Below are 20,269 nucleotides of genomic sequence, written 5' to 3'. Positions count from 1 at the left end.
ACACTTCTCCAATTTGTGCAGCAGTCTTCCATGCGCAACAGTATCAAAAGCCTTTCTAAGATCCAAATATATAATATCAAAGTTATTCCCTGCATCCAGTTCTTTTGTGACTACATCATAGTATCCAATCAAATTGGTCAGACAAGACCTGCCCTTAACAAACCCATGCTGTGTCTGAGCTATAACTGAATTCTTGTCCAGATGATCCTGCAGTGCTTCTTTAACCAGTGCCTCCATTAATTTTCCTGGAACCGAAGTTAAACTAACAGGTCTATAATTACTTGTGTCAGCCTTTGATCCTCCTTTGTGAATTGGGGTTACATTTGCACATCTCCAGTCCATGGGTACCTCCCCTGAGTCCAAAGAAGCTCTCATAATTATGGCTAGGGGTTTGCTTACTTCCTTTGCTGCCTCCTTTAATATAACTGGATAGATCCCATCCACCCCGGGTGCCTTTTTTATGTTTATCCTCAACAATTTCTCCTCCACTTTCCTCTCAGTTATTAGAAAATCATCTAGCTCACTGCCAATGTTTACTTCACCTACGACATTCCCCTTCCTGAATAACTCCCCATGTGTGAATGTAGATGCAAAATACTCGTTTAGATTGTTAGCCACCTGAGCTGGATCCTCAACTGTTGAACCATCAACATCCAGTGGACCAATCTGATTCATCCCTTTCCTTCTTGAGTTTAAATAGGTAAAGAACTCTTTTCTGTTTTTCTTTGCATCCTTTGCCAAGGATTTCTCATAATCTGCCTTTGCCTGCCTAATCTCCTTTGTGACTTGGTTACAGACCAACTTATATCTATCATAGGCTTCCATGTCACCGATTAATTTGTATGTATCCCATGCATTTTTCTTCTCTGCCATATGTCTCATTAGTTCATCTGACAACCATTTAGGCCTGAACCTTGAACAATATTTCTTGGTTGGTATGTAAAGCCTGGTAGCTTCCAAGATTAGTTCCTTGAATGCTTCCCATTTTGAATTTGCTGTTGGTAACATCATCAGTTGGTCCCACTGTATAGAATTTAAATACTGTCTCAGACCATCATAGTCGCCTTTACGAAAGCAAAAACCCTTCCCTTTACCTCTGATGGTAGTTACCTCCTTGAGTAAATCCCACTTCAGCACACTGTGATCACTGCCACCCAGTGGTTCATTTATCTGCAGATTCCTAATGCATGAAGAATCACTACTGATAATCAGATCAAGAGTATTGCTCCCTCTTGTTGCCTCACGAACATGCTGGTGTAGAAAACAATCATCCAATAAATCCACAAAAGCCTTGCTAGTGTGTGAGTGACCAACCCACAAATTCCAGTCAATATCTGGGAAATTAAAATCCCCCATTATAAGACTCTCTGATTTACTGAGCGTGTACAGAGAAGGGCAACAAGATTGGTGAGGGAAATGAAGGGATCTTCTTACCAAGAGAGGCTTAAGTTCTGCAAATTGCAGTGGCTGGAGACTAGGCACCTGCGCGGTGATCTGATTGAGGTGTATAAGGCCTTGAATGGGTTGAGCACGCTGAATTCTGATGGGATCTTTCCACTTGTTCAGATTACGAACCTAAGAGGGCACAAATTCAAATTAAGAAAAGACAGATGTAGAATAGATGTGCGGAAATTTGCCTTTAGCCAGCGGGTGGTTAATTGCTGGAACAAACTTCCATCTGTTGTTGTGGAAGTTGACAGGTTAAATAAATTTAAGCAGGAACTGGACAGGCATTTGGAGGGAATGGTGTGATTTTTTTTGGCTGATTCTGCATAAGCTCATACACTTGCTTTCTTGCATCACATGCCACTACTACTAATTGTACAGCTAGACATGAATTCTCTTAGCAGTGCAGACATGGTGCCAGGACAGCTCATTGGGTTTTGTCATTTTATATACAGAAACTTTGCTAGCAGCAGGGATAACGAGGTGATTTATCCTTTTGTATAAGTCCATGGTTTGGCCACATCTTCAGTGCTGTATATAGGTCTGTAGGCCTCACTTTAGGAAGGGTGCAGAGAAGGGTAATCAGATTGGTGAAGGGAACAAAACAGTTCTCTTACCTAGAAAGACTACAGTTCTGCAAATTGCAGCATCTAGCATCTTGATATCAGGGCTAAGTGGGGACATCTGATTTTGGTGTTTAAAGCCTTGATTGGATTGAGTAAGTTGAATGTTAATGGTATTCTTCCACTTGATGAGAGCCGACCGGGCTAGCCGGGTGGGTAAAGTACCTGCCTGGCAACCCAAGGGTTGCGGGTTCGAATCCCGCCTCGGGCTTGGATCAAAGTACTGCAAAAACCTTGGGAGGTGCATTATGGCCACAGAAGCCGATGCGCCAACAACTACCAAAAAAAAAAAAAAAAAAAAAAAATCCACTTGCTGAGAACAGACCTCCATCTGTTGTTGTGGAAGTGGATGAGTTGAATAAAATCAAGGGTGAACTAGACAAATTCTTAGAGGGTACAGATGATTGAACTCGGGAGTTCTTTCTTTTTTTGTTGGCTGATTAGCATTAACTTTAGTAAACTCATATAATGCAAGAAAGCAAGCTTATACAGCATCAGCCAAAAAAAAAAAAAGAAATCTTCTCATTTCATCCATCCAATCCAGATGTTTATCTAGTTCTGTCTTGAATCTATTTAAGCTATCAACTTCTACGACAGATGGAAGTTTGTTCCAGCAATCAACTACCTACTGACTAAAGGCAAACTTTCACACTTCTTTCCTACAACTGTCTTTATTCAATTCACATTTATGCCCTCTCAGGCGATTATTCTCAGCAAGAGGAACAATCCCATCAGCATTGAGCATGCTCAAACTATTCAAGGCCTTATACACCTCAATCAGATTACTTCGCAGGTGCCTAGTCTCCAGATGCTGCAACTTGCAGAACATAAGCCTTTCGTCATAAGAGCAACCCTTTGTTCCATTCACTAATCTTGTTGCCCTTCTCTGTACTCATTCCAGCAGCGCTACATCCTTCTTAACATGAGGCCTACAGACCTATATACAGTACTCAAGGTGTGGCCTGACCATTGCCTTATACAAGGGGATAATCACCTCCTTATCCCTGCTAGAAAAATTCCTGTATATCATTGACAAGACACCATGAGCTACTCTTGCAGACCATCTGCACTGCTCAGAAAACTTCATATCTGACTGCACAATTACCCCAGGTCCTTTTCATTCTCTGCCACTGTCAGTGTAGTACTCTGGGGTTACTGCTAACCATATACAATACTTTTCATTTGTCAATGTTAACCTTCAGTTGCCACCTCTCAGCCCATCTGAACAACTTTTCTAGATCCTTTTGTAGCAACATATTGTCATTAGTGTAAATTAACAACCCTGTCGACCTTCATATCATCTGCAAACTTAGACTTTAAGCCTGATATACCATCATCAATATCATTAATAAATACAGAAAACAACAACAGACCCAACACTGAACAGTGGGGACTCCACTTAGTAACATTAGTGGCATTTGCCTCCAATGCCACACTGCATAAATTTGTGCAGCAGTCTTTCATATGCAACAGTATCAAAAGCCTTAATAAGATTCAAATATATGATATCAAAATTATTCTTTGCATCCTTTGGAACTCCTTTGTGACCACATCATAGTATCCAATCAAATTGGTCAGACAAGACTTCCCCTTAACAAACCCATGCTGTGTCCAAGCTATAACTGAAGTCTTGTCTAGATGATCCTGCAGTGCTTCTTTAACCAGTGCCTCCATTAATTTCCCTGGAACAGAAGTTAAACTAACAGGTCTATAATTACTTGTGTTGCCCTTTGATCCTCCTTTGTGAATTGGGGTCGCATTTGCACATCTCCAGCTCATGGGTACCTCCCCTGAATCCAAGGAAGCTCTCATGATTATGGCTAAGGGTTTGCTTTCTTCCTTTGCTGCCTCCCTTAATATAACTGGATAGATCCCATCCACCCCAGCTGCCTTTTTTATGTTTAACTTTAACAATTTCTCCTCCACTTTACTCTCAATTATTACAAAATTATCTAGCTCACTGCCAGAGTTTAATTCACCTCTGGCATTCCCCTCCCTGAATAACTCCTCATGTGTGAATGTAGATAAAAAATACTCATTTAGTTTGTTAGCTACCTGAGCAGGAGCATCAACAGTTGAACCATTGATATCAAGTGCACCAATCTGATTCATCCGCTTTTTTCTAGTTTACATAAGTAAAGAATTCTTTGCTGTTTTTCTTTGCATTCTTTGCCAAAGATTTCTCGTAATCTGCCTTTGCCTGCCTAACCGCCTTTGTGACTTGGTTACAGACCAGTTTATATCTATCATAGACTTCCGTGTCACTTGTTAATTTATATGTATCTCATGCATTTTTCTTCTCTGCCACGTCTCATTAGTTCATCTGACATCCATTTAGGCCTAAACCTTGGATAATATTGCTTAGTTAGTACGAAAAGCTTAACTTCCAAGATTAATTCTTTGAATACTTCCCATTTTGAATTTTCTGTTGGTAACATCATCAGTTGGTCCCACCATATAGAATTTAAATACTGTCTCATACTACTGTAGTCACCTTTACAAAAGCAAAATCCCTTCCCTTTACCTCTGATGGTAGTTAGCTCTTTGAGTAAATCCCGCTTAGGCACACTGTGATCACTGTCACCTATTGGTTCCTTTTATCTGCAGATTTTTAATGCATGAAGAATCACTACTGATAAACAGATCAAGAGTATTACTCCCTCTAGTTGCCCCCTGAGCATGCTACTATAGAAAACAATCATCCAATAAATCCACAAAAGCCTTGCTAGTGTGTGTAACCAAACCACAAATTCCAGTCAATATCTGGGAAATTAAAATCCCCCATTATAAGACTCTCTGATTTACTGGCCCACTCTATTTCCCTGTACAGTTTCTTATTATACTCATCAGAGTCATTAGGCCTATAGCACACTCCTACTCTCAATTTTGATCTCTCAATGCTTATGTCATACCAAACTGACTCAACACTGCACTGTCCAGTGATGTCGACTGCTTCACTTCCTTGAATTTTATGTGTTTCTTAACTAATAGCATAACCCCTCCTCCCTTCCTATCCTGTCTATCCTTCCTGTACACATTGTACTCCCCAAATTCCAGTTCTGCATTCCTTATATCTGTGTGACACCATGTCTCTGAAATCCCAACAATATCTGCCTTTGATATTTTGACCAACACCTCAAATTTATTTACCAAACTCCTAGCATTGGTGTACAGGCAAGTATACATGCACCTGTTCCTATTCTTAGCTACCCTAACACAACCCATGTGTTTACTTGTACCGCAATGACTCCCAGCAGTCTCTGAAATATCCTGCACCTTGTTTTCTGGGCTGCTGCTCATTCCAATAGAAGTAGTGCAAAGATCACTTTCACCTCTGCCAGCAGCTACTGTTAATCTATTAGACCGTGTATCCCTCCATGCTAGCAGTTTTTCAACCCACCTAACACTGTCTTGATGGCATCAGCAAATATTCTTGCACCCTCTCTATTTAAGTGTATCCTATCCCTCTAGAAGCAGTCTCTGTTGTTAACAAGCACAGTCCAGGCTGAGAAAAATTGTATCCCCTGAGCCTTGCCCAATCTCTCTAGGGCCGAATTATTGACAAGGCTGTGGTCATATACTCACGCCTATCGTGTCTGGGCTGAATTGCAGACACTTTCAAATTCAACCCTAACTCATGGCTTTTTTCTAACATTGACCTGTACTTGTTATGTAAGCATTCAAACATGTGACACTTTATGGGGATTTTTTCTGGCATGTGTGATAATGAAAAGAGAATTTTTCCCTTGAAATTTTTTGATGGTATCAAATGCATATCACGGAAATATTGAAGTATTCAGTAACAGTAGAAATTTTAGAAAACAATCCGTTACTTGTATCATATATATATTTTTTTCTTCTTTTTCATTTGCGCACAAGGTGAGATTCATGCGAAGTTCCTTCAACATGTTTTCAAAGTTTATATTGCTACTCAGGCTGGGTTGTTACCCAGGCAAAATTAAGCAGATGTTTGCTGATAATGGAATTCATTTATACTTTGGGGGGGGGGGGGTTGTAATTCTCACAAAGGGAGAAACCATTGCATAGTTTACAAAGAGGGCAGGGGTGAGGTAGGAAGCATGACTGATGCTGTTCGCACTATGTCATGCTAGCTGGTTGTTAAAAATTTACCAGCACACCACTGGTTATAAACCTGAAACTTTCTTTGGATATATAAGAAAAGTCAGCACAGATTGGTAATATTGTCTTTCATGAAAACCGTTGTGTTTTATATTGGGCTAAAAACATTTCAACCCTCCTTCTGTCTGTCTTGGGTGGTAGTAATAAATTCAAACAAAAAAAAAAAAAAAAGAGAAAGGAAACAAAAAAAAAAAAAAGGAAGAAATCTGAGGTAACCATTATGATTTTTCTTTTATTTCATTTTTAAACTATGTATGTAATTCCTATTGCCCTCCTCCAACAGGCAGCTCCGTAGCCAGGTGGGAAGGAGCAGCAGTGCATATCACACGTTTCTTGATTAGACCGGGGTTCGAGCCCATCACCACCAAATACGGAGGATGTGGAAAGGTCAAGGGAATGACCACTACATATTCCCGGAGCAATATGGCCTTAGTTGCTAATACTCCTAAAAACCAAATAACAAATAACAAACCTCCCCCAACTGGCTGATATATTGAATTGATTGTACACAGTTTAAATATATGGTTTTATAAATTTATTTATTTTTTCACCTTTCCCTGTGGACATACTGAATCAGTTGTTAGAACTCCTTTTTCCATCACACCCCCTGCAGGGATCATAAGTGATTGATCTTCTTAATTTACATTACTGAATTGCTGCCACCTGCTGTTGCACTTCTAGTCCAAATGTTCTTGTTTATACTTCGGCATGACCACCAGGTCAGTGGAGTTTACAATAAATCAATCAATACCAATGTTAATTGTATTTAGCAGTCACGGGCTTGAACCCCAGTCAACTCAAAGAGCGTGTGCTATTGCACTTGCTCTCCAAGACCACTCAGCTACGTAAATGCTAGTCCAAGTCCAACTGTTGTTAGTTATTCATTTGCTTTACTTTTCATTCATTTGCAGAAGTTTTACTTTTGAATACTTATGTGAATTTAGGGTACGCAAAAGTCATTTACATTAATAAACGAAAATGACAATAATAACTTCAGTTTTTGGTAAGAAAAGAAAAATTGCTGATGAAAGGAGAATATTTCAGAAGAAATGGACTGATCAATACAGAAACTGATTTATTACATATCAAACAGTGTTTTTCATTTGTAATGGTGCAGTTTCTGTTCTGAAAGAATTTAATGTTAAAAGACATTATGATGTTTTTAAATTTGACATTACACATGAACATTTGATAATATTCAAAGGACAGTTTTGCAAAGATAAACTGTGTACATTGAAAAATAAGCTTTTGGATTAGCAGCCATTCTTCAAAACAGTTTCCAAGAACTCCAAAGTAGAATCTATTTCTACTTGGGAGTTCTTCAAAACTTATACAGCCAGCTATATAGTGGCAGAAACCATTGCCAAAAAACTGATTCTTTTCTGATGGTGAATTTATCAAAGAGTGTTTTCATTATGTTGCTGAGATTTTGTGCCACAAAAAGAGCTAAAATTTTCCAAAATCAGGTTATCTTGGCAAACTGTGGCTAGATATATTGCTGAGTTAGCATCCAGTGTTGAGCATGTCCTAAAACTGAAAATCTGTAATTTCAAGTTTTACTCATTGGCACATGACAAAATTACAAATAACACTGATACAGACCAATTGGCTTGTTATATACAATGGTATTAATGAAAATTTCAAAACAGCAGGAGAAATTAGCTGCCCTGATTACACACAATTGAATCCAGTGATTCATATGTAGGTTTGAACGTTAACTTGATGGGGTTTTGATCACAATAACATATCAGTGTGATTACTGATGGAACTCCTGCACTGTTGAGAACATGAGATTGTTTAGTTATGCTGATTAAAAATTATGTTGCTGCATGAATTAGAAATAACTCACTAATGAGATATCATTGTGTCATTCACCAAAGAGCCTATGTACTAAGTCACTTTCATTTGATGTACAGGTCTCCATGGATACAAAATTTGAGGATGTTGTTTACTCTTCTGAATGTCAGTGGTTAAGACGTGGGAAAACGTTGAAGCAGATGTTCAGTTTCAGAGCTGAAATTCAGCTATTCATGAAAATGAAAGGAAACTTAGTGATTCAGTTTGAAGATGACAAATAAATGGATGTGTGACTTTGCCTTCTGAGTTCGCATAACTCTTCATCTGTATACAGGTCTGGAGGTCTCATTTCAAGAAAGATGTAGAGCAGCTGGAATGAGTACAGAGAAGGGCAAGAAGATTAGTGAATGGAACAAAGGGTTGCTCTTACGAAGAAAGGCTTAAGTTTTGCAAATTGCAGTGTCTGGAGACTAGGCACCGGCGAGGTGATCTGATAGAGGTGTATAAAGTCTTGACTGGTTTGAGCATGCTCAATGCTGATGGGATTCTTCCTCTTGCTCAGAATAATCACCTGAGAGGGCATAAATTCAAATTGGGGAAAGAAAGATGTAGGATAGACGTGCGGAAATTTGCCTTTAGCGAGCGGGTAGTTGGTTGGTGGAACAGACTTCCATTCCTTGTTGTGGAAGTTGATAGCCTAAATAAATTTAAGGCTCAGCTGGACAAGTATTTTGAACAAATGGAGTGGTGAAGTGGAAGTGTTTTTTTTTTTTTTTGGCTGATGCTGCATAAGCTTGCTTTCTTGCATCATATGCCTCTACTAATGCTAATGAGTTGGACACATGTCTTCAAGAGAAAGATACTTATAAATATGATGTTTAATCATCTCATGGCCTTTGATGTGATTAAGCATCATATATGATTAAACATTGTAATATGTTAACTATAATGAATGTGATTCTGCTATGAGTGGTCTCCGACAGTTTTTAAATTCTGTACAGTGGAATAAACTGACGATGTTACCAACAGTAAATTCTAAGTGGGAAGCATTCAAGGAATTAATCGTGGATGCTACTAAAAGTTTCATACCTATTAAGAAATATTGTTCAAGGTTTAGGCCTAAATGGTTATCAAATTAACTAATGAGACTTGTAACAGAGAAGAAAAATGCATGGGATGCATATAAATTATCAAGCGACTCGGAAGCCTATGGCAGATATAAGCTAGTCTGTAATCAGGTCACAAAGGAGGTTAGGCAGGCGAAGGCAGATTACGAGAAATCCTTAGCAAAAGATGCTAAGAAAAACAGCAAGGATTTCTTTATTTATATGAACTCTAAAAGGAAGGTGATGAATCTGATTGGTCCACTTGACATCGATGGTTCGACTGTTGATGATCCTGCTCAGATAGCAAACAAACTGAATGAGTATTTTGCATCTACATTCACACATGAGGAATTATTAAGGTTTGAAAATGGCAGAAGGTTATCAAATTGTAGCAGGATACTTAATGATTTTGTAATAACTGAAAGCAAAGTGGAGGAGAAATTGTTGAAGTTAAACATAAGAAAAGCACCTGGGGTGGATCGGATCTATCCAGTTATATTAAAGGAAGCGGCAAAGCAACTAAGCAAACCCTTAGCCATAATTATGAGAACATCCTTGGACTGAGGTGAGGTTCCCACGGACTGGAGATGTGCAAATGTATCCCCAGTTCACAAAGGGGGATCGAAAGGTGACATGAGTAATTACAGACCAGTTAGTTTAACTTCTGTTCTGGGTAAAATAATGGAGTCACTGGTTAAAGATGCATTGCAGAATCATCTAGACAAGACTGCAGCAATAATTCAGACACAGCATGGGTTTGTTAAGGGAAAGTCTTGCCTGACAAATTTGATAGGATATTGTGATATGGTTACAAAGGAACTGGATGCAAAAAATAATTTTGATATCATATATTTGGATTTCAGGAAAGCTTTTGACACTGTTGCGCATGGAAGACAATTGTACAAATTGGAGCAGAATGGTATTATCAATGGGTGCTGCTCTTCTTGGACTAATGTTATTAGTGGAGTCCCACAGGGTCCGATGTTAGGTCCACTGTTGTTTTGTATATTTATCAATGATATTGATGAAGGTATATCAGGCTTAATGTCGAAGTTTACAGATGATACAAAGTTGGCAGGGTTGTTAATGACAGTAATGGCAGTGTGCTACTGCAACAAGATCTAGATAATTTGGGCAGATGGGCTAAGAAGTGGCAACTGAAGTTTAACCTTGACAAATGCAAAGTACAGTCAGTCCTCGTATAGCACGATAGTTGCATTCCTAGAAACCCTCGTGCAATATAAACAACAGGCCAGGTGTCTCCGTAGCCAGGTGGGAAGGAGCAGCAGTGCGTAGCACACGCTTCTTGATTAGACCGGGGTTCGAGCCCGTCACCACCAAATACAGAGGATGCAGGAAGGTTAGGGAATGACCACCGCATATCCTGGAGCAATATGGCCTTAGTTGCTAATGCTCCTAAAAAAAAAAATAAATAAAATAACAACAACAGGCCCTATGGGAAAAATGGGGTTAGGTGCCGACCACCCAAGATTGAACACACATTTGTAACCAAAACATTACCAAACACAATAAATTATCGTAATAAAATACTTACGCATTTTATTACGACTATTACTTAATAAAATATTACTAATGCTTTTGCTTCTATCGTAAGCAAACTTGTTTTTTGTTTGATTTTCTATCCAAACAGATGACAGTCGTTCCATCTCTTCCAATTCTTTGTGTCTAATCTAATGGATTTTAATTACACTTTGAGTTGTTCCTGCTATGAAAGTTGTTTTTATTTTCTCTGCATTCTTTGTAATTCTTGGCGTTGCCTCATTTAGGTCTGTAGCACGTGCAGTATCACATGGTCTTTCATTTCGCTCAAAGCGTTTCACAATTTCATATTTTTTCTCTATCAACAGAGGCGGACTGGCCATAATAAGCCTTACCGGGGAAACCCGGTGGGCCGGAGGCCGGTGTGATTTTGGCCATAAACCATAGTATGAGGCCAGTTTAAATTTTCCCGGGTAAGAATTTTTGATCCAGTCCGCCTCTGTTTATCGATATTGCTTTCCTTTTTCTCTCTGAATCTGCAGTGTCTTCACCGGGACGCTTCCTTTTCGCACCTTTTAAGTATTTTACTCATTTTTAGGGAATAAAGCACAATTACAAAACAAGGAGGCACGCTTGATACACATAAACAAAGCTGCGCGCACGTGTAGCAACTGAATAAACAACACCGTAAAGGCTGAGATACACTATTAACACCTCTCATTTTATTAAAGAACATTTCTAGGGGTTACTACCATAAAACAATAAAAACAATTTCCAGTTGCGTTTCTGCTAGTGGAATCTGTTATAAACTGGTAGTAAACTCGATCTAATTGCATTTGCGATTATACCGATAGCTGGAATTGTGTTGGTTTTTACGTTATTATGGTGAAATGTGTTTCCCCTTCACTGATATAAAAAACATAAATACATTTTCTGAATCTTCTCTTCATTCCTATTGTGTTGCGTTCGGTTGGGGTGATTTGCATTCAACTGCCATTTCTTGTAAACACAAAGGCGAATCGTGCATAAGCGAATTCGGTTCGTGTTATATAAGATATCATTCCCCTATTTATAAATCGTGTATGATCGAATTCGTGTAGTGTAAACACGTGTTATACGAGGACTGACTGTACTGCATATGGGTAGGAGTAACCCCAGAGAAACGTACCAACTGTGTGGTACTACACTTAAGGTGGTAGAAAATGAAAAAGACCTGGGAGGAATTGTGCAGTCAGATATGAAGTTTTCTGAGCAGTGTAGATAGGCTGCCAGGGCAGGTCATGGGGTTTTGCCAATGATATATAGGAATTTTGCTAGCAGGTAAAAGGAGATGATTGTCCCTCTGTATAAGGCAATGGTCAGGCCACGCCTTGAGTACTGCGTACAGGTCTGGAGGCCTAATTTTAGGAAGGATGTAGATTTACTTGAGCGTGTACAGAGAAGGGCAACAAGATTGGTGAGGGGAATGAAGGGATCCTCTTACCAAGAGAGACTTCAGTTCTGCAAATTGCAGTGGCTGGAGACTAGGCACCTGTGCGGTGATCTGATTGAGGTGTATAAGGCCTTGAATGGGTTGAGCACGCTGAATTCTGATGGGACCTTTCCACTTGTTCAGATTACGAACCTAAGGGGGCATAAATTCAAATTAAGAAAAGACAGATGTAGAATAGATGTGCGGAAATTTGCCTTTAGCCAGCGGGTGGTTAATTGCTTTAACAAATTTCCATCTGTCATTGTGGAAGTTGATAGGTTGAATAAATTTAAGGAGGAACTGGACAGGCATTTGGAGGGAATGGTGTGATTTTTTTTTTTTTTTTTTTTTTTTTTTTGGCTGATACTGCATAAGCTGATACACTTGCTTTCTTGCATTATATGCCACTACTACTATATATGTCCATGTGAGTTTGGCATTAATGGAGAGTTTGGTTCAAGATTTTGAGGGAACAAAGCCCTCTCTTCATCTTTTATGCTCCTTTTCATGTTTTTTTAACATTTATGAGGTACCCGAGAACTTTCAAATGGAATGTATTGACATGCACTGTAATTTAAGATTGAAAGAAAAGTTTCAAGTTAGTTTAACAATCTTTTATAAATATGTGTCAAAAGGTATACCCTTATATTTATAATCATGCTTTTTTTATGAGCTTACTCTTTAGTAGTACATACATCTGTGAGCAAAGTCCTTTTCCAGGATGAAACTATCAAGTGGTCTAAAAAGTCAGCCTGGAAAGCAAGTTGTCAGGGATTTTAAGGCCTGCTGGGGATCTTCCTGGAAAAAGCAAATACATGGGTTGTGTTAGGGTTATTAAGATTAAAAACAAGTGCACATATACTTACATATACGCTAACACTAGGAGCATAGTAAATAAACTACAATAAATTTGAATTACTGCTCACATCAAATGCAGACATTGTAAGGATATTAGAGACATGGTGTTACTGAGACATAAGGGATGCAAAATTTGAATATGAAGAATACAGTGTGTACAGAAAGGACATTATGTACGTTGTTGCAGTCCAAAGTATTCCCTCCATTCGTCATTGGGTCTTGTAGCCTACCCATTTTTAGAAACTTTACCACAAGCCTATATACATTGGGGAAATTCATAGACTCAAAGATGAACAGTAGCCGCAGTCAGAGGTGCATCTACTCCAAACAGGCCTCTGCGGTTGGGTATATCCATACTGTTTTTTTGAGTCTTTTTCACCAACCTTGCGTAGAATTAAAACACCAGGGAAACTAAACTTTTGATAACTGATTTATAATAAGTCAAAATACCCGCATCTACAACAAATTTAACTTTATAAAAACTCTACATATAAATTATTAAAATCTGCTACATTACAATCAATAAAATGCATAAAATATACTGATTAAAACGATAAAAACCGTAGCTTTCAAAGGCTCAGCCTTCTTCTTCAGCGGTAAACCTTGCTATGCAGTACAACTTTAAATATCAGCAGGCTAACGGTACTCCTCACGTGTTTCCATTCTCGTGTGCTTCGTTCTCTCGCGTTGTGGAACTGGAAGTGGCTCGAGTGGAAGCCACACGGAATCGTTCATCCCTTTTGAGGATAGTGGTCTCAAAGATGGGATGAATCCGCGTGCCTCTATCCCTATTTATGTTAATGGTAGAACAAATCCGCAAACTCTCGAGCCACTTACGGTCCCAGAACTTATGCGCCCGATCGGTGATGATAGCATCGTCCGGGGAGATCTGGTGTTGCTTCTCCCAAAAATGCTCGGCCACGGCGGACTTGCCATATTCCGCATTTCTTATTGCCTTAGTGTGTTCCCCCAAACGCTAATGAAGTTCGAGTAAAAGTAGCAGCGATCCTGAGTCAAGCTAAGGATGCCCCCTCCAATCTTAATGTGAAGCAAAGAATTGCGCTAAGAAGCCTTAAACAGGATGATAGCATCGTAGTCCTACCCGCGGACAAGGGTAGAGCAACTGTGGTTCTTGATAAGGAAGCATATAGAAGTAAAGCGTTGTGTTTATTGGAAGATCAGATGACTTATAAAGTTATTCAGAAAAGTCCTCTTCTTAGTTTGGAACGCCAAGTGAACGGTATGGTACAGGGTTGGCTTAAGTCCAACAAAATTTCTAAGGAACAGTATTGGATGTTGCGCGCTACAGGTAGCCAAATGCCAAGATTTTATGGCTTGCCTAAAATTCACAAAGTGGATGTGCCACTTAGACCCATAGTCTCATTTATAGGCAGTCCAACCTATGCACTTTCTGGTTTCTTAGCCAAATTGTTATCCCCACTAGTGGGACTTTCAGAATACAGTATTAAAGATAGTAAAGACTTTGTGCAGTTTATTAGAAGCCAACCCATAGAAGAAAATGAGATCATGATTTCCTTCGACGTGAAATCGCTATTTACATGTATTCCGATTGATCATGGGGTGTGGTGTGCACGCTTGGCATTACAGAGGGACACCACCCTAAGTACTAGAACACAGCTAAAGCTAGAGGATATTGAGAAAGGAATAGAGTTATGCCTCTCAAGTACCACTATGGTATTTGATAATACTATGTATAAACAGGTTAATGGTGCAGCCATGGGCTCCCCCATCAGCGCAATTATAGCTAATTTAGCTATGGAGGAGCTCGAGGCCAGAATATTTAATGCTAGTGTTCTCCCTATGCGCCCCTGGAAAAGGTATGTGGATGATACGTTTTCAATCATTCGGAAGGGGAGTGAGGATCAAGTGTTGAACAGCTTAAATGGCTTCTCCCCATTCATACAATTTACATCGGAGGTGGAAGAAGGAGGAGTTTTGCCGTTCCTAGATGTGTTGGTCTGTAGAGAAGGTCGACAGCTGAGGACTAGGGTGTTTAGGAAGTCCATGTGTAAAGGGCAGTATGCGCATTACAGCTCAGCCCAAACCAACCATCATAGGAACAGTGTGGTAAGAGCTTTAGTTGAAAGAGCAAAATCACATTGCAGTGCCTCCGATGATAGAAAGTTAGAGTATGAACGGGTCGCGACGGATCTTGCAAAATGTGGTTACCCCCGGAGGATTATAGAGAAATATGTTAAAGGAAATCAGAGGAGAGGCGAGCCATTTACACCGATAGCCACTGCATACATTCCCTACTACCCGGGTTTGACTGATCATATAGCTAGAATACTAAGAAAGTACCAGACGCGTTGTGTGCAGCTTCCAGGACGGAGGCTGCGCACAATCGTGTCTCAGGTTAAAGACCCCATTAAAAAAGAGAACACTAGTGGGGTCGTATATAGCATTAGATGCCCGGATTGTGGGGAGTGTTATGTAGGGGAAACAAAACGCCGTCTTAAAGATCGTTTGGGGGAACACACTAAGGCAATAAGAAATGCGGAATATGGCAAGTCCGCCGTGGCCGAGCATTTTTGGGAGAAGCAACACCAGATCTCCCCGGACGATGCTATCATCACCGATCGGGCGCATAAGTTCTGGGACCGTAAGTGGCTCGAGAGTTTGCGGATTTGTTCTACCATTAACATAAATAGGGATAGAGGCACGCGGATTCATCCCATCTTTGAGACCACTATCCTCAAAAGGGATGAACGATTCCGTGTGGCTTCCACTCGAGCCACTTCCAGTTCCACAACGCGAGAGAACGAAGCACACGAGAATGGAAACACGTGAGGAGTACCGTTAGCCTGCTGATATTTAAAGTTGTACTGCATAGCAAGGTTTACCGCTGAAGAAGAAGGCTGAGCCTTTGAAAGCTACGGTTTTTATCGTTTTAATCAGTATATTTTATGCATTTTATTGATTGTAATGTAGCAGATTTTAATAATTTATATGTAGAGTTTTTATAAAGTTAAATTTGTTGTAGATGCGGGTATTTTGACTTATTATAAATCAGTTATCAAAAGTTTAGTTTCCCTGGTGTTTTAATTCTACGCAAGGTTGGTGAAAAAGACTCAAAAAAACAGTGTAGAGGTGCATCTATACTTCATGTACACCAGTGCAAGGAGTATATTAAATAAATTTGATGAAATTGAAGTGCTGATCAAGACATCAAAGATGGATATCATTGGGATATCAGAGATGTGGTGTCACACAGATATAAGCAGTGCAGAATTGGAATTTGGGGAGTACAATGTGTACAAAAAGGATAGATAGGAAGGGAGGAGGGGTTATGCTGTTAGTTAAGAAACATAAAATCTAAGGAAGTGCATCCAGTTGACATAGATGGTCAGTGCAATGATGAGTCAGTTTGGTATGTTGTAAGCACTAGGAAAGCAAAAATGAGAGTATGAGTGTGTTATAGGCCTAATGACTCTGATGAGTACAAAGAAACAACTGTACAGAGAAATAGAATGGGCCACTAAATCAGATTGTGTTATAATGGGGGGCGGGATTTTAACTTCCCAGATATTGACTGGAACTTGTGTTGGTCACTAGCACACTAGCAAGACTTCTGTGGATTTATTGGGTGATGGTTTTCGGCAGCAGCATGTTCGAGAGGCAACCAGAGACGTAATACTCTTGATCTAGTTATCAGCAGTGATTATTCATGCATTAAGAATTTACAGATAAAGGAACCACTAGGTGACAGTGATCACTGTCACAAGGGGTAAAGGGAAGGGTTTTTTCTTCCATAAAGGTGACTACAGTGGTCTCAGACAGTTTTAAATTTGTAACACACACACACACACACACACACACACACACACACACACACACACACACACACACACACACACACACACACACACACATTCCTAGAATTCACACATGAAAGGGTCAATATTTTAGACTACCTTAAGATATCTGAGAAGTACATTTAGCTATATGATGAACACAGCAGAATTCATTTTATGGCATTTTTATGATTGTTATAAGAAATTGGTTTATTTTTAGGATGATGATGATGATGCCAAATGAAAATTCCACTGCCCATATTATGATGGTGCTATAACAAGATCAGTGCTCCCTGATGTGCTGATAGAGTCAGTAGAAGGGACAGTAAAATTCAGCATTTGTACAAGAGACCAGAGTAAGACCATTATGCAAAAATTTCACCTGCACTGAAAATGTTCACTATTGAAATGTTAATTTAAAACAGTCATTTTTGAACTCTTAACTTCATTTGCAGATGGAAAGAACAACTCACTAATTTTTGCACAAATATACTTGTAAATATTTTTCTGAAGAGAATGAAAATGTTCTGATATTTTCTGTATTATAATAACAAATGTTTATTTTTTAAGCAAAAATGTTTTGAAAAAATTGTTATGAATATTGCTCACTGTAATTAACTTTTGAAGTAGTTTACAATAGCTGTTTCTAAATTTTGAAAGTGCATTTTGGATACTCATATCTTATAAAATTCCTTCAAATAATTATAAAAGTAACATCAATTATTAGCTATTCAATACTCATATTTTGAAGTAACATATCTTTTTATGAAATTTAAGCTTGTAAGTCATAGTTTTGTGTAGTATCCCTTTTCAGTATTTTACTTATAATGCATCAGGCAATATCTGTGATCATTTCATCCCAGTGGGATATATTTTCTGTATATTCTGTATTGTATTTCATCATCTTTTCCTCATTCTTCCTAATTTTGTCTTTAATCTTCTATATATGTGCATACACACACACACACACACACACACACACACACACACACACACACACACACACACACAGATTATATGCATATAATTATATATAGCATTTTTCATTGTACTATTTCATATTATATTTAATATATATAATACTATATTTTGTTTATACTTAGTCTTTGTAGCACTGTGCAATTTTTACACTAAAACATGGTATTAATTTGCATACTGGTTTACAAATTAATTTGTGTATTGTAATATTATAATATACATGTTTATTTAAGCTGGAACAGGAATGAAATATTTTAGATAAAAAAAAAATCAATTGGCTAAGTGCACTTTATATCAAAGCACTTTATATCAAAATCAAGTGCAACTGCCCTAAGGAAAAAATTATTAAGGATATTATATACAGATATCGACAGGTTATACTAACACTTATAATAAGAATACATGGAATGACATTCTTAGAAATTGGCACCATTCAATACATCTAAACTGTAATTGGCAAAACTATCTGATTGCATTTTACTAGCTGTAGGTGAGATAGGTGCTACTAGTTAACCATATATGATATTAAATTTAACAGCTTACTAATAAAAAAAATAAAAAAAAACAGCTAGCCCAACTGAATGCAAACAAATTAAATTAAATAAAAAATAAAATTCTGTTTATACTCTGGACAGCTAAGGCCAAAAGAGTTTACAATTTCATTATAACTGTTTTTATTGCAGCTGATTTATCAGTCAGACAGCTAACAACAGACTACATTTTTTGTCACAGTAGATGGGCTTGATCTGACAGTATGAGAATTTGTCTCATATTCTTGTATTGCAAGATCATAGCCCGTCTATGGATTAGACAAAACTGAGGTAAAAGTTGGGTGGGGGAGGAACAGCAGATGCTAATTTAGGTGAAAAGGTAGGAAAAGGAGGGCCTTGCTTTCACTCAAATTGCTCTAATAGATTGCAAGACATAATAGGAATCAGAAAGTATAAAGCAGGTTAAAGAAGAAACAGTTAATAGCAACTAGACTCAGACTAGCCTAGGGCTCAACAGCCAAATTCATAATGAGTCCTGGTATTATAGTAATTAAGCATAGATAATAACAAGCAGAAAAATGTTATAAAATAATTGGTCTGCCATGTGAAGCCAAAATAAAACTAAATAAATTGCACAGAAGTTGCTAAAAAAAGAAACAAAGTTGGTGGAACAAAAATATGATTATTAAAGTAATCATATGAAGTCATATGAGTACTTAATATGGCACTAATATAAAACTGAAAGAAGGTGATAAAATAAATCTACAAATGACAGAAAAACTAGAAATCAAATATCAGTAGAAAGTCTAAATAAATCCATATGCAGTAGAATATAATGTTGCAAAAAGCCAATACCAGAACCAAATGTAGCTCAGAAGCCCCCCCCCCCACCACCTTTACCTCAATTTTATCTAATCCATAGAAACGTGTTGATTTGCTATCCATTGGACTACTGGTTTGCTATTTGCTGTTTTTTATCAATAAGCTGCTAAATGTAATATTGCAATAGCTAATTAATAGTCTATCTCTTCTAGTTTGGCTGCCTCTTGTGAAACACAATTAGAAACAAATAGTGTTGCCAATTATTGTTTTAGATATATTCAATAGTGCCAGCCCCTGACAATATGCCATATAATATAAATAGAATGCATTGGACATTTTGTCTATATTTGTATATAAAATTTTTAATAGTTTTCTCCTTAGGGTAGTTGCACTTGATTTTAATTCAGGTACATATACATAGCTGGTTTTTTTTTTTTTTTTTTTCCACTAAAAAGTTTATTCTGCACTCCAGCTTAAATAAACATTCAATTAATTCTTGATGGCATTGATCTTTGTCTGCTGCTTTACTCTGTAGTTACTATTTAGTAGTTTTCCTTCTTTAAAATTACCATGTATTATACATTATGTATAATATGTGATAATTTTAAAGATATATATATATATTGACAAAATAAGGATTTTATCAGGTGAGTGGTCAGAATTGCAAGCAAAATAGCTAGCAAGATGTCTTCATTTCTGATATAAACCACAAGCCAAAGAGTGAGAAACATAAATGAAAATAAAATTTTGTGAGCAAAATAAAATAAAGTTTTTACAAGGAATAAAAGGGGGGTTGGGTTAAAATGGCTTATGAACAGTTGACACTATGAAGAGGAAAAATTAAAAACTGGAATTGACAGCAGAAAATTCTAGAAACATATAACTTATTAGTCTAAACAAAGTAAAGAGATTTGAAAACAAACCATAGTAAAAAGAAGAAGCCTTGGAAAAAATGACTTACTCCATTTTTCTGCCTTTTTGTTTCCACTTTATTGTTATTCTATTCAGAGCTGTAGGCCTCACCTAGAAAAAGGACATAAAACTTCTACAGAGAGTCCAAAGAAGAGCAGCAAGATTAGTTAGCAGTTCTAAGGGCTATCTCTATGAGGAATGTCTTATTTGTTGTTATTTGGTTTTTAGGAGGATTAGCAACTAAGGCCCTATTACTCCGGGAATATGCGGTGGTCATTCCCTGACCTTTCCACATCCTCCGTATTTGGTG

At 38.0% G+C, this 20,269-nt stretch overlaps 1 protein-coding gene across 1 annotated transcript in view; it reads left to right on the top strand.

Annotated features, from left to right (window-relative positions):
* Positions 1 to 17,212, top strand: part of pod1 (coronin) — a 588,411-nt gene extending 571,199 nt beyond the window's left edge. Inside the window, exon 25 of the mRNA XM_090381732.1 lies at positions 16,977 to 17,212. Coding sequence (XP_090237858.1) covers positions 16,977 to 17,000 — 24 coding nt within the window. The 3' untranslated portion in view covers positions 17,001 to 17,212. The remainder of the gene's footprint in view (positions 1 to 16,976) is intronic.
* Positions 17,213 to 20,269: the final 3,057 nt, after the last annotated feature.

The sequence above is a fragment of the Mastigoproctus giganteus genome, chromosome 9, assembly GCF_048544385.1.
Source record: "Mastigoproctus giganteus isolate SK-2022 chromosome 9, ASM4854438v1, whole genome shotgun sequence".
Lineage (NCBI taxonomy): Eukaryota > Metazoa > Arthropoda > Arachnida > Uropygi > Thelyphonidae > Mastigoproctus > Mastigoproctus giganteus.
This window is presented reverse-complemented; position numbering and strand designations above follow the sequence as displayed.